Genomic DNA, 13,911 nt, shown 5'->3' with positions numbered 1-13,911 from the left:
CACCTCACAAATCAGTAATAATTCTGTGGCTACGATTTGATTAAAAATAGTCAATGGTCTGTTCTTATATAACACTTTACTATACCTGCATGATACCCAAAACGTTTTACATTACATGCAGTGTAGGTAATAATGGTGTTAGAGTATAATGGCGTTAATATTTAACATAACAAGTTATCTAATTCATTCATTACTGTTCTAATCTTTGCAATGTTGCTGTTACTGAGAATGTAAAGAGGCTTGTTACTACATTTTGTTTGAATACATGAATGGAATGAATAAATGACTCAATAAAGCGCAAGGTGCCACTAGGGGTGGGCAATATCGCGAATTTGGGTATCGATACCGATCCGATCTGATACCGGCCAGTATCGCCGCTACCGATACCGGAAGTGTCGTCATCTGATGGGGGGGTGACGGGGGGACTTCGGGGTATCGATACTTTTGAAAAACAAATCTGTACTTTTGCCTTTATTAATTGATGATGATAATAATACAACAAAGGACAATGATTTAAGTAAAAAAATAAAATATTTATGACCAAATGCAGTCTGCTGAAAATGATGGAAAGCGCCACTCTACATAGCAACTGACGCTGTGCTCAAAGTTGGAAATGCCACAAAACACATCTTAGGATATTCAACACTCTACTGCCAATTGGCAGCTAAAGTGGATAGTGCACCTCCTAATTTGTCACGTTTCATTTGTCAGTTAAACCGCGACTAACGGGGACATATATCCCGTTCCTGCAGTACCCTTCCGTAGTCATTCAAAATAAGAAAATACAATGCATGCAGTTTTCTATTTGGATGCGTTCATAGGTTAAGTCTTGCAAAATATGCATGATGATATTATGAGAGTTCAATTTAAGGTTGTTTGAATTTTTAAGTTCAACTATACTTGTTTGCCTGTCAGCAGAGTTACACAGTAACTGATCTCATGCAGGTTTTAATACAAAAAAAGTTATTTAAACTGTAGGGCGCTTTCATTAAATTCTATGGAAAAATGACCTAACCCTTGGCATGGGCCTATGCTCTTAGTTATTTAATGTTCTCTACTGGGCCGCCCATTCATCCCTTTAATCCCAGCCACCCTTCACTTATACTATACTCAATTTCTCCTCTTCCTCCAAACTCTTACTTGATTGATTTTGCCTGTCAGGCCAGGCGTTAAAAATGCCCTTTTGAGATTCTTTATTAATCCCAGAAAGGGGAATTTGTCTCTAAGGTGCACACACACACACGCCCAGAGGGGTGAGAAGGTGCTGTATCAGGAAAGTTGGGAGTTCGATGCCTGGCTAGAGGACAACTATGCTAATAGAATGAGAAGCAAAATGGCCTGTTCAGTAACAAGGCTGCTCCCACAACCTCTGTGCACATGTGTGAATAATTGACAGTTCCAAAACAAGGTGAAAGAAAGCCCAAAGGATTGTTTGAAAAGCTTTTTGCTTCCCTTTATCTTCCTTGTTCTACTTGTTCTTCCGCTCTCTCTCTAATTTTCACTTTTTCGATTTCCTGCCTCTCTCTCATTTTCGATCACCTACTGTATCTCCCGCTTCTCCATTTCCCCATCTCTGTGCATCTTCTCTCGGCCGGCTTTCTCAGCTTTTTCATCTCAGTTCAAAGCCGCAGCAACCGCAGCAGCCAGCTGGAGATGTTGTGTTTGTGGGATGAACTGGCAGGGAGAATTTCAGGAAACATTCCTTTTAATGTTTTTGAATGCAAACTCGAAATGTATGTTGGACAATCTCAGACACTGTTGGCCTAAAATCTGTATAGCAATATATATTGCAGCCTCTTGTGATAACAATATATATAACTAGAGATCCATTAACGTGGATGCATATGCAAAAGTGCAATATATTTATTTGTACAGTAATATATTTATTTATAACTGCACCATATTGCTCTTTTATACACCTATGAGCTAATGCAACAAAATGTTGTTCTTATCTGTACTGTAAAGTTCAAATTTGAATGACAATAAAAAGTAAGTCTAAGTCTAAGAGAACAGTTACAAGGCTACAGAGGCTCCTAATTTAGGTGATGACATGTGCGGTAACATTGAGTCTTTTCCATCCATCCATCCATCCATTTTCTACTGCTTATTCCTTTTTTTGGGGTAGCGGGGGGCGCTAGCGCCTATCTCAGTTACAATCGGGCAGAAGGCGGGGAACACCCTGGACAAGTAGCTTCCTCATCGCAGGGCCAACACAGATAGACAGACAACATTCACACTCACATTCACACACTAAGGCCAATTTAGTGTTGCCAATCAACCTATCCCCAGGTACAATTGTATTATTTTCTCAAAACTAGTATTAATCTATTTATTAATTTACCACTTATTTTGTTATAACATGATTTTATCTACAATTCTGTTAAAATGCAATGAGCACCTATTTGTTGTAGTTTGCATAAAAAATATTAGTTTTGGATACTACGTACACATTTTGTATCGTTCTAATACCAGGGGCAGAACAATGTTCATACTGGTACTTGACATTTTCAGGACCATTATATGATTACATTTTTGATCATAACTCTAATGTGACAAAAAACAAATATGGCAGTCTAACAATATCAATTAATATTATTATACAATGTCCTTATTCCCTTTCATTACATACACAGAGTCTGATTTACAAAGATCTAAATACTTTGCACTAAACAGCCTGTGCAATCTATAAAAAAGCGTGTACTAATAGTGAGGGTGTTGCATGCGATCTACTAAGACTGTGTGTACAATTATAAAGTGGCTCAGACCATCCTATTTAAATGAGGATTTTGAGTGTACTATACGGGCCCTCACTACAGAGAAACTCTCATTTACAGCACAAGTTTGAGAACCATTGATGAAGGAAATACGTTATTTTCTTTTTTGTCTTTTTTATGTATTCTATGTGAAAAAACAGCATTTTAAAAATATTAAACGACACCAAAACGCAACAATTGAACTTGTTTTAATCAGCCCATCGAGTCATCTCGCAGCTATACAATTATAAAATAATGTTTCTGAATAGATTATGTGTCTTAAATATACATATTTTTTCTGACCGATCCAAATATGTTGACACACAAAAGTGGGACGGAGGATTCTCTGTCCATCATCTGTTTTTGCTGCACAACCTCTCTGTTATCACAGCTGTGTGTGGAACTGTGTCAGTGGGTGCATCCTTTTCAAACATGCTAATTAAAAATCTTGTTTAGGTATGCAGTACCAATGGGATAAATAACTATTGGATGATACCCTTGTGGGTGCCATCTGATGGCTACTGCGCTGTATGCTGTGTTATGTGGATTTTGATAACAACTGTTGCATTTTATATACTTCTGCGTTTTAAATGATGTTGCTAAAATACTGTAATTTGACTGCCCACCGATTTGTAACTCGCACTTTCTCTATGTATTGCACTTGTATGTTAAATTGCTTTTTTAATTTCAATTTTGTGATGTGTTTTTAATCTTGTGTAATTTAATTGTAAATGTTAAATGTGCCATAAAAGGACTACGGATGGAAATTAGCATGGTGCTAAATCTGGTCCAACCATCTTTTTAATGTATCTGCACATTGTCCTTTGAATAAACAAATACAAATACAAAATATAAAAAAGTGCTCCCAAAACAGTGATGAGTATTGATAAATCACATTGCGCGTGCAGTCTAATATATTTGCATTTTCTCTTCCCAGTAATGTTGTTGGCGTTTTTCGATGTTTATGCATATATTTTGCATACTAATGAAGACAGAGATGCAAACTGGATTCTACTTATTCTGCTCACTTAACAGACGCAATTTACCTTGCGCACATTTCGTAGATCAACTTTGCATGTGCTATCAAGTTCGGACGTTTTTTTAGTCTATGCAAACCTTTAGTGAACCAGGCCCAAAATGTATCAAGAAGTCCATCCATCCATCCATTTTCTACTGCTTATTCCCTTCGGGGCGGCGGGGGCCGAAGCCTATCTCAGCCACAATCGGGCGAAAGGCGGGGTACACCCTGGACAAGTTGCCATTTCATCGCAGGGCCAACACAGATAGACAGACAACATTCACACTCACATTCACACACTAGGGACCATTTAGTGTTGCCGATCAACCTATCCCCAGGTGCATGTCTTTGGAAGTGGGAGGAAGCAGGAGTAACGGGAGGGAACCCACGCATTCACGGGGAGAACATGCAAACTCCACACAGAAAGATCCCGAGCCCGAGATTGAACCCAGGACTACTCAGGACCTTCGTATAGTGAGGCAGACGCACTAACCCGTTTACCACCGTGCTGCCCGTATCATGAAGTCAATAGTGCAAAATAACTAAACGACCTACTTTTGGCTTTTATTACCCAAGTATGTAAACAAAAATGATATTGCAATAATAAGAAAATATTGATCTATTTACTGTAGTATCGATAATATACTGCTACTCTACTTATTGTCACTGTCAATATTTATATCAATAGCTCACCCTTGTTCATGTTCAAGAACTCTAGCTTAGTGGTTAGCTATGTATGCTTTTTTTGTATCTTTCTATAGAGTGCGTTGTAGCATGTTTAGCTACAGTATATCTTATCCTTTGGTCCTCCAGTGACAATGGTACTTGTAAGAAATGTAATTTATTTGCCGCCATGGAGGCTATGATTAGGGATTAAAAAGCAGCTTCAAACTGTGGAAGGACATTAGCCATTAGCTCACTAGTGAGGACACTTCATTGCATTGAGGACGCCTTCATTCCCTTGTCGCTGTGAAATTTGTGGGACAAAGCTAGAATATCTCAACATACAGTATCACGATATAACTATCGTATTATAAGCTATATCGCGAGCAAAATTTATACAATTTATATTGTATATTGTCTAAATTGCGCAGCCCTAATGTAAGGTTTATTTTAGTTAATTGAATTCATTTTTATAAAATACCTTTGTGTTTGGTGAGGACAAAAGTAGCTCTGGAATTAAATCAGAAGTTAAAAATGTGTTATTTTCAGTGTCAAGAGGTAATTTTGCCTCGGCCACGATTGGTGAATATTATTTCAGCTCACAAGCATAACTTTTTACTGCAATTTTACACGATACCATTGCATATGATTTGATTTGCTTATGGGATTGTTGTTGTTCCATGTTATATTAGCATAGAAATGAACACGTCGAGTCTTATACATCCTTGTTTTTTATATAAAACATTTTTATGCAAAAACCGTTTTTCAGGGCGGAGAAAAATTGCTACACATAAACATATTTTACAAAATACAAACGACTGTTAGCAGCCATTTTTAGCACCACAAATGTAAATTTGTATGCTCAATATGTATCAAGCTCTCCTTTTGTAACAGAAAAGATCCTGCTTGGTCGCTGTCGCCAGTTTAACGAAAGTGAATGATGGAATAGATGGATGGGAATTTGAAAGACACTTTTGGCAGTAAATGGATATTTAAATGCATCTCATTTTGATCTTCATTCATTGTTTAAACATGCAGTGTTGGTAGTGATAATCGCCAAAGTGGACATGCTCTCCATGCTTTTTATCAGACAGCATCCATGTAGTGTATTGATACTTCAAAACATGTAAATGACTTTTACTGAGACTGTTTATAATTAATTGTAAAATTAATGAATACATTTTGAATCAGATTAATCCCACTTTTGAATTTGTATTATCAAGATTACCGTAAATACGGGTTATTACTCGCTTGCATAATTTCAATGAAATCAAAATAGACCCCAGAATTTTTGCACAAATGTAATTTACCGGCAGAATGCCACACGGGAACATTTCAAATTATTTTTGCTTAAGACCTGGTAACAGTTTTATGTCAAGTCCAGTCTGGAGGTATTTTGGAGTGAAATATATTTACACTGACGTAAGCATCGACCTGGTCACTCACCATAAAACAACCTGCGCCGCCTTTCAGGTGATATTATTATCTTTTTGACAGTCCTAAAAATGTGTATGTATGCATTATCTGTGTGATCTATTATTGACAGTCACACTTTAGTGCAGGGGTGCTCACACTTTTTCTGCAGGCGAGTTACTTTTCAATTGACCAAGTAGATGAGATCTACCTCATTCATATTTTTATTTTATATTTATTTATTTATGAAAGAGACATTTTTGTTGACAAGTTAATGGTGTTTAATGAAAATACAAGCATGTTTAACACATATAGATTCCTTTCTTTCATGAAGACAAGAATATACATGTATGTTGGTGTATTACCTGATTCTGATGACTTGCATTGATTGGAATCAGACAGTGGTGCTGATACTGTCCGCATTTTCAAATGGAGGAGAAAAAAAGTTTCTCTTTTCTGTCCAATACCACATGAAAGTGGTTGGATTTGGCATCTCATTGTCCAACTTGCATACTCGTTTTCAAACACTGTTATGAGAGTAGCATATGTGTGTGTGGCCCTTTAATGTGTGGCAGCAGGTGAGTGTGTGGGCGAGCGAGGAGAGGGAGCGGTCGCTGAGGGCGGGGGAGAAATACATTGGCATCAAACTCTGTAGCTTGCTAGCTTGTGCACGCTAGCTTTCTGAGACTCTTATTTTGTTAGCACAGGCAGGATGAAGCAGGTCTTTTATGTTGAAAACAGGAACTGTGCAGTCGGTCTTTAGAGTTTTGACAGCAGGTACAGCCCAAGAGTCTGTTGAAATAAAAAGTGTTTCTCTCTTTCCTGTCAGTGATTTTTTTCTTAATAATGAGCTTGCAGCAGCCAGCGTCATCTCATAAGATCTTTGGGTGCCGAGAATGTCAAACAACTGACGAAAGTGAAGTCTTGGTGAAGATTGATGATTGCTCATTTGTATGTCTATTTTTTTAATGCCTGGCTTGCGATCGACTGACACACCCTCCACGATCGACCGGTAGCTCGCGATCGACGTAATGCCCACCCCTGCTTTAGTGTGTATATTACCTTTACAACTGGGTTTGGTTTGGTTCCACGTTCCATCTGTAGTGCAGCGTAAAAGACTGTGTCCAAGTCTAGGCGGCTCCATCAGGAAGCCCGGGTTACAACGGTAGGCCACAGTGTGGTTAAAGGTGAAGTCCAGTCCCAAATAGACGCCGTTGGCTATCGGCCCCGGATCTCCACAACTGATCACTACATGGGGTGCAAGAACATAAGGGTATGATCCTCAATCCTTGTTTTAGTGATGAAATAGATGTATTTGGTTTATGGGAGAAGAGGAATTTAAATTGTTGGTGTTAAGCTGAAAATGTTCCAAGAAAATATTCTTTACCCTGATTTGAATGCTATCCCTATATTTTTCACGTATGTTATTACTTTTTCCTTCCTGACACTCAACCAAGTCCTCCTACTCAACATTGTCAAAAAAATGGTGCAAACAGACACAATCTGAGACTAAACTACATTTTCTAATAAACTCAATCTCCCACCAGTGCAATCTGGAGGTTGTCCTGTCCACGTCCCATTTGTTGTGCAGTGTCTGGTGGTCAGGCCTGATGTTTTGAACCCTTCCCAGCATGCGTAAGCCACTGAGCTGCCGAAGGTGATGCCATCATTGAAGACGATTCTGCCGTGGGCCGGAGTGCCTGGGTTGCCACAAGATACAGCTGAGGAGTAAAGACAATTGGCTATTAATCATTGTGACAATGTCAGTATCTTGCTGTCACTCAGGGCAGATGAACTGTATGGTCTGCAATAATGAGATTATCACAGGAGCCAGATGGAAATAACAATAAATATGGACTTGAGGTAGAAAGTCTGATTAATAATTAAGGGTTGTTGGACAGAATCCCAGTACTGAATAGCAGACGGTGCAATATTTTAACAGTGAGCTGGAGGCCAGCACACCAACAGTGCCCACAGTGTTTTTAAACTACTCCTTCTTGGTTTATACTGAAATAAAAATATTAAGGTGGCCGAGAATGGTCACAACAAATGCAAATACCACAAAAAAAACAACCATAAGACACAACATAACACCATTAAGCCACAACACAACAACTTTCAGCCAGAACACCATTACAAAAGTCACTGCAAATGTAAACGCTACAACACAACAACATAAAGCCACAACTAGGCATGGGTGCCTTTCATATTTGAACCGTTATGGTACCAATCACTGGTACCTGGGAATTGATTCCGATACTCAACAGTACATTATTTGGTACTTAGGTGTGTGTTCATGTGTTAATTAATTATACTTACGTGTGTGTTCATGTGTTAATTAATTATTCTTAATTTGTTTAACAATAAAAGGCATTTAACCGTGAGTGGATTACAATGACTGCGCTGTCCAGTTGTTGTACCTTGATTTCTTACACTTGTTAGTCTCATTTGGACTTAGACTTTCTTTTTATTGTCATTCAAATTTGAACTTTACAGTACAGATAAGAACACAATTTGGTTGCATTAGCTCATGGTAGTGCAGGATAAAAAAATCAATTCGGTGCAGATATAAATAAAAAGATTACTGTACTGATAAATACATTGCACTTTTGCATATGCAGCCACGTTTATGGATGTATGTTATATTATCTTAATATTCCAGCGAGTTAATCTATTTTGGGGGGGAATTGAGGGGATTATTATGATGCGTTCAAGAGTCTTATGGCTTGAGGGAAAAAGCTGTTACAGAACCTGGAGGTTCTGTTACGGTGGCTGCGGACCTCTTTCTAGAATCCAGCAGTGAAAACAGTCCTTGGTGGGAGTGGGAGGAGTCTCTGCAGATTTTCTGAGCCCTGATCAGGCAGTGGCTTTTTGCGATTGCAATTCCAAGATGTTTAATGGCAGTAGTTCATATGCTACATTGTGTTGCCTAGTTAGAGAGTAGTATTTGGAATTAAGCTGAATCTAGTTTTTTTCGCGCCCTAAAAAAAAGTATTGTACTTATTGCACACCAGCTGTTTGATAGTAATGTGCATTTTAGTTGTTGTTTTCATTACCAAATTTGAAGGAGTTGAAATCGCTGTGTAAAATTACTAATGCCAATAACAGCATGTCCCTGGCAAATTTATTGTAAATCAGTACTGATATAGCGCATTTTGAAAAGCCATACTGCACGTTTGAGTGTTTTCTGTCAGGCATACTTCCTTTGTTGTCATGGAAAATTGCAATATTACCGAGAGGCCATCTGACTGAGTCCGCTCTGAGTGCTGCTTAAGGGCTTGTTTGTCCGCCAAGTGTAAATGAGAGAGGCAACAAAAATATCGACATATGACACTGTTTCAATTTACGTGACTCAAAACCTGATAGCATCTTCGGTATTACTTAAAAAGTATCGATTTCGGTAACCATTCCTAGCAGGGGTGTGGGAAAAAATCGATTCGAATACGAATTGAATCGTTTACGTTGTGCGATTCAGAATCGATTCTAATTTTTTTAAAAATCGATTTTTTTTTTATTTTTTTTAATCAATCCAACAAACCACTACACAGCAATACCATAACAATGCAATCCAATTCCAAAACCAAACCTGACCCAGCAATAAACAGAGCAATTGAGAGGAGACAAACACGACACAGAACAAACCAAAAGTAATGAAACAAAAATTAATATTATCAACAACAATATCAATATTAATTATAATTTCAGCATAGCAGTGATTAAAAATCCCTCACTGACATTATCATTAGACATTTATAAAAATACTAGAAAAGAACAATAGTGTCACAGTGTCTTACACTTGCATCGCATCTCATAAGTTTGACAACACACTATGTCCAATGTTTTCACAAAGATAAAATAAGTCATATCTTTAGTTCGATTAATAGTTAAAACAAATTTACATTATTGCAATCAGTTGATAAAACATTGTCTTTTACAATTATAAAGGCTTTTTTTTTTTTTTAAATCTACTACTCTGCTAGCATGTCAGCAGACTGGGGTAGATCCTGCTGAAATCCTATATATTGAAGGAATACAGAATCATTTTGAAACGGAAAAATATCGTTTTTGAATCGAGAATCGAATCGAAAAAAATCGATATATTATCGAATAGTGACCCCAAGAATCGATATTGAATCGAATCGTGGGACACCCAAAGATTCACAGCCCTAATTCCTAGCCACAACACAACAACATACAGGCACAGTACAATTACATTAAGCAAAATCAAAAGTGATGGACACAACAGTAGAGACAGTGGACAAAATATTGCCGTCATATCAAGTGCCTGAAGCAGAAAGTTGAAGAGGTAATAATGAACAAAGTTGAAAAAGGAAGTGAGAGTAAGCTGTTAGCCATCTACTGCCACTTCCATTGTTGCTTTTTGTTGGAAAGCCGCAGCATTTGTATTCGCTGTGGCTCTTCCAATTGTGTTGTGACTGAAAGTTGTGGTGTTGTGCCGTTTGCAATTGTTGTGACCTTCGTCGGTCTCTGTAGCAAAACTGGGTTGCATAAACAACTGCGGACTTGCAAAATTACTGTACAGCAGTGTAAGTATGCTCGGTGTGCAACAAGCGAGAGAAGGGCGTACAAAGACGAAGAATAGGCCCAGAATGAGTGCACCCTTTGTCATCTGTTATTGTTTTGTGGAATCTTATCACAAGTTTTACCGCATACGTACACTTTGATCGATCTAGCTGTATGGGTAGACATAATGTTGTGCCTGGTGACTATAGGATCACAAAAAATACCAACAGCTTTAAAATACAAAATGCTTATGTGACAGTGCATGTGGTTTTTGGGAAAACAAATGCTCGGTAACGTGAGGCCAGCAAATGTATTCAAATTGGACAATGTCTGTGCATTTAATACAGAGACAGAGTGGTGTTATTTTCTTATCCCCGCTGAGATCATGCCGTGTGAAGCATTAACATTGCTTCCTGGTTCCTGCCTCGTCAAATCTCTTTTCAGCGAGGAAACCATTTGAAAATCTATTGTGCCGTTAAGTTAGAAAACAACATTTTTCAAATAGGACACGACGCTCTAGGGAGAACTATAGCAACTGGCGATCCATGGAGTGACACGGAACATGAAAAGAACAGTGAATAATTAGCAAGCCACCTTCACTAATGAGAGCATGCCAGCTGACATGCTTTGACAACTGAACACCTATTGATGGCAAAAAATCAATATGTTGCGCGACAAGGGAGGATGCGTGCACTGCTCTCTTTGGGTTGTCGGTTTGTGTAGACGTGTGTGTGGCCTGCGCTCAGACAGGAGCAATACTGTGTATGGATGGATCCGCCTATGGATCTCTTTGTACGCCTCAGTGATAGATGCCATAGTCTTTCAATTCAGCTTTTGAACACCGTTAGCTTAATGACAAACAGACACAAAGAATTAGTGTCACACAAAGAGACACTTGGGCAACCTTACAAACCGAGATGTCTGTGTGGGTGAAACACTGCCGCAAAAAAGTAAGTTATCTTTCTATCCATCTATCTTTCCTATCCATCCATCTATTTATCTATCCATCCATCTATAAACACTGAAGCGCTTGCCGTAAGCGGTACTTTAAAGCAGTGGTCCCCAACCTTTTTGTAGCTGCGGGGGGTGGGATTTTTTATTTGTTTTTATTTTTTTTCTTTGTCATGACAAATAGGAGGTTTTTGTCATGAAAAAGGTAGGTTTTTTTGGCTTGGTGCACTAATTATAAGTGTATCTTGTGTTTTTTATGTTGATTTAATTTAAAAAATAAATAAATAAATTAATCAAATAAATAAATAATTATTCTACGGCCCGGTAACAGAGCCGCGGCCCGGTACCGGTCCACTGCCCGCTGTTTGGGGACCACTGCTTTAAAACATAGTTAGCTAACAACTAGCTAGCAGTTAACATCTGTTCATAGTGTTTCATCTACTTCTACATCACTAATCCTAGCCACCAAAGCGACAAATAAATTATGTTTCTTACTCCCTGCAGGACGAGGAATAGCTAAACATGCCTCACAACACACCATAGGAGGATACAATAGCTCACCGCTAATAGCAAACTAGCGCCCTTGTATGTAATCAAAAAGGTGGGTCTACACCGATATTGATTGTAAAAAGATCAAGAACGAGAGCCGTATGTAGTCGATACCTCATTGACTACATCAAGATTTTTTACTACCCCAAAATCTTTTTTTTATTTTTTATCATGTGTTTAAACTCAGTAAATATGTCCCTGGACACATGAGGACTTTAAATATGACCACTGTATGACCCTGTAACAAATTGGTATCAAATCGATACACAAATTTGTGGTATCACCCAAAACTTATGTAAAGTACCAAACAACAGAAAAACAAGTACTTCTTATTTTTTAACAGAAGTGTGGATGAAACATGGTAAAACATAAAATAACCAAATAGGTGCAGCAAATTAATAAATAGATTAAAAATACATTTTCTGGCGCACGTCCCTCATAATTCTGACTGAAATGATAGAATGTGAAATGACGCATACATCGGCAGCCAAATAAAAGGCCTTTGTAACCTGTTTGCTTTCTTACTACTAAAGGTGACATTTTCTAGTATTTTCACAATCTTATTAAAATTGTTCTTTGCTTCTAATGAGAATTGTATGTATTATAATTGTATTTGTTAAAATAAAGCCAATAATGCCATTTTTTGTAATACCCTTTATTTAGAAAAGTATAAAAAAAAATCTAAATACATTTTGGTACGGGTACCAAAATATTGATAATTAGACAACCCTAATCCTGACTAGTTTCCCAGTTCCTGCTACTAAAAACAACTATACCGCATGATGTGGCCACCATCATGCTTCTCTGTAGGGATGGTAGTGGCCTAGTAATTAGTGATGGTCAGAGTCTTTCAGGTGTACTTTAGCAAACTTTTACAAAGGAATAGCTTCCGTCTGGCCACTCTACCAAACAGGCCTGATTGGTGGATTGCTGCATACATGATTGTCCTTCTGTAAGGCTATCTTCTCTCCACAGAGGAATGCTGTAGCTCTGACAGTGATCCTCAGGTTTTTGGTCACCTCCCTGACGGGTACCTTCACCCCCGATTGCTCAGTTTAGTCGGCCTGGCAGTTCTGCTGGTTCCAAATTTCTTACATTGACGAATGATGGAGGCCATTGTGCTGATTGGGACTTTATCAGATCTGTGCATCAAGATAATCTGTCTCAGACGTTTATAGACAATTTATTCGACTTCCATCTTGGTTTGTGTTCTGCCATGCATTGTCAAGTGTTAGACCTTATAGCTAATAAACAGTTGTGTGCCTCCCAAATCATGTCCAACCATCTGAATTGGTGTACTCCAATTAAGCTGTAGTAACATCTCAACTTTGGTCAGTGGAAATAGGATGCCCCTGATATCACTTATGAGCTTCATGGCAAAGGCTGTGAATAATTATGTAAAGTATGTGTGATTTCCTAGTTTTTCATGTTTTAATAATTTGCAAACATTTAAAAAAAATAACATCTTCAAAATGTCATGATGAGGCACAGGTGTCAAACTCAAAGCATGTGGGCCAAATTGGCCCGCCACATTATTTTATGTGGCCCATGAAAGCCTGGAAATGATATGCGTTAATAAAATGCTTAATCTTTTCTTACAAAATATATTTTTCTTTCCATTGCATATCTTTTAAAATTCAATATTATCAAAATAAAAGTATTATACAATCATGTATTCCAAAAAGATTTGTTGTTCAAATAAAGATAAATACGGTACTTAAATGTCTGCTTGACTTCTGATTTCAAAACAAATTATCAATCAAATTGTAGACTGTAAAATTGACAAGAGATTTTACGGTTCAATTCCGCCGACTGAGTTTTTACCGTAAAATCAACTTTGGTACTGTTTTATTCCATATACAGTCAGACACTAAAACATTGAAAAGCAAACAAAAAAAACATTAAAACAACAAGATTTTAAGGTAAAAAAAAAGCAAAACTGGCAGCTCTGTTGTTTGAGTTTTACCGCTAAAAACAGTGGTGTCGTTTTTGAATTCCATTCCATTTATTAGATTTTTTGATATGCTGTAAAAAAAAAAA

At 37.8% G+C, this 13,911-nt stretch overlaps 1 protein-coding gene across 1 annotated transcript in view; it reads right to left on the bottom strand.

Annotated features, from left to right (window-relative positions):
* LOC133538691 (CUB and sushi domain-containing protein 1-like) overlaps positions 1–13,911 on the bottom strand; it is a 1,135,806-nt gene that overhangs the window by 40,516 nt on the left and 1,081,379 nt on the right. Inside the window, exons 61-62 of the mRNA XM_061880405.1 lie at positions 7,392–7,568; positions 6,910–7,095 (exon numbers count right to left, since the gene is read on the bottom strand). Coding sequence (XP_061736389.1) covers positions 6,910–7,095; positions 7,392–7,568 — 363 coding nt within the window. The remainder of the gene's footprint in view (positions 1–6,909; positions 7,096–7,391; positions 7,569–13,911) is intronic.

Source organism: Nerophis ophidion, linkage group LG02 (assembly GCF_033978795.1).
Source record: "Nerophis ophidion isolate RoL-2023_Sa linkage group LG02, RoL_Noph_v1.0, whole genome shotgun sequence".
Taxonomy (NCBI): domain Eukaryota; kingdom Metazoa; phylum Chordata; class Actinopteri; order Syngnathiformes; family Syngnathidae; genus Nerophis; species Nerophis ophidion.
Note: the sequence above shows the minus strand (reverse complement) of the source record. Positions and strands in the feature narration are given on the sequence as shown.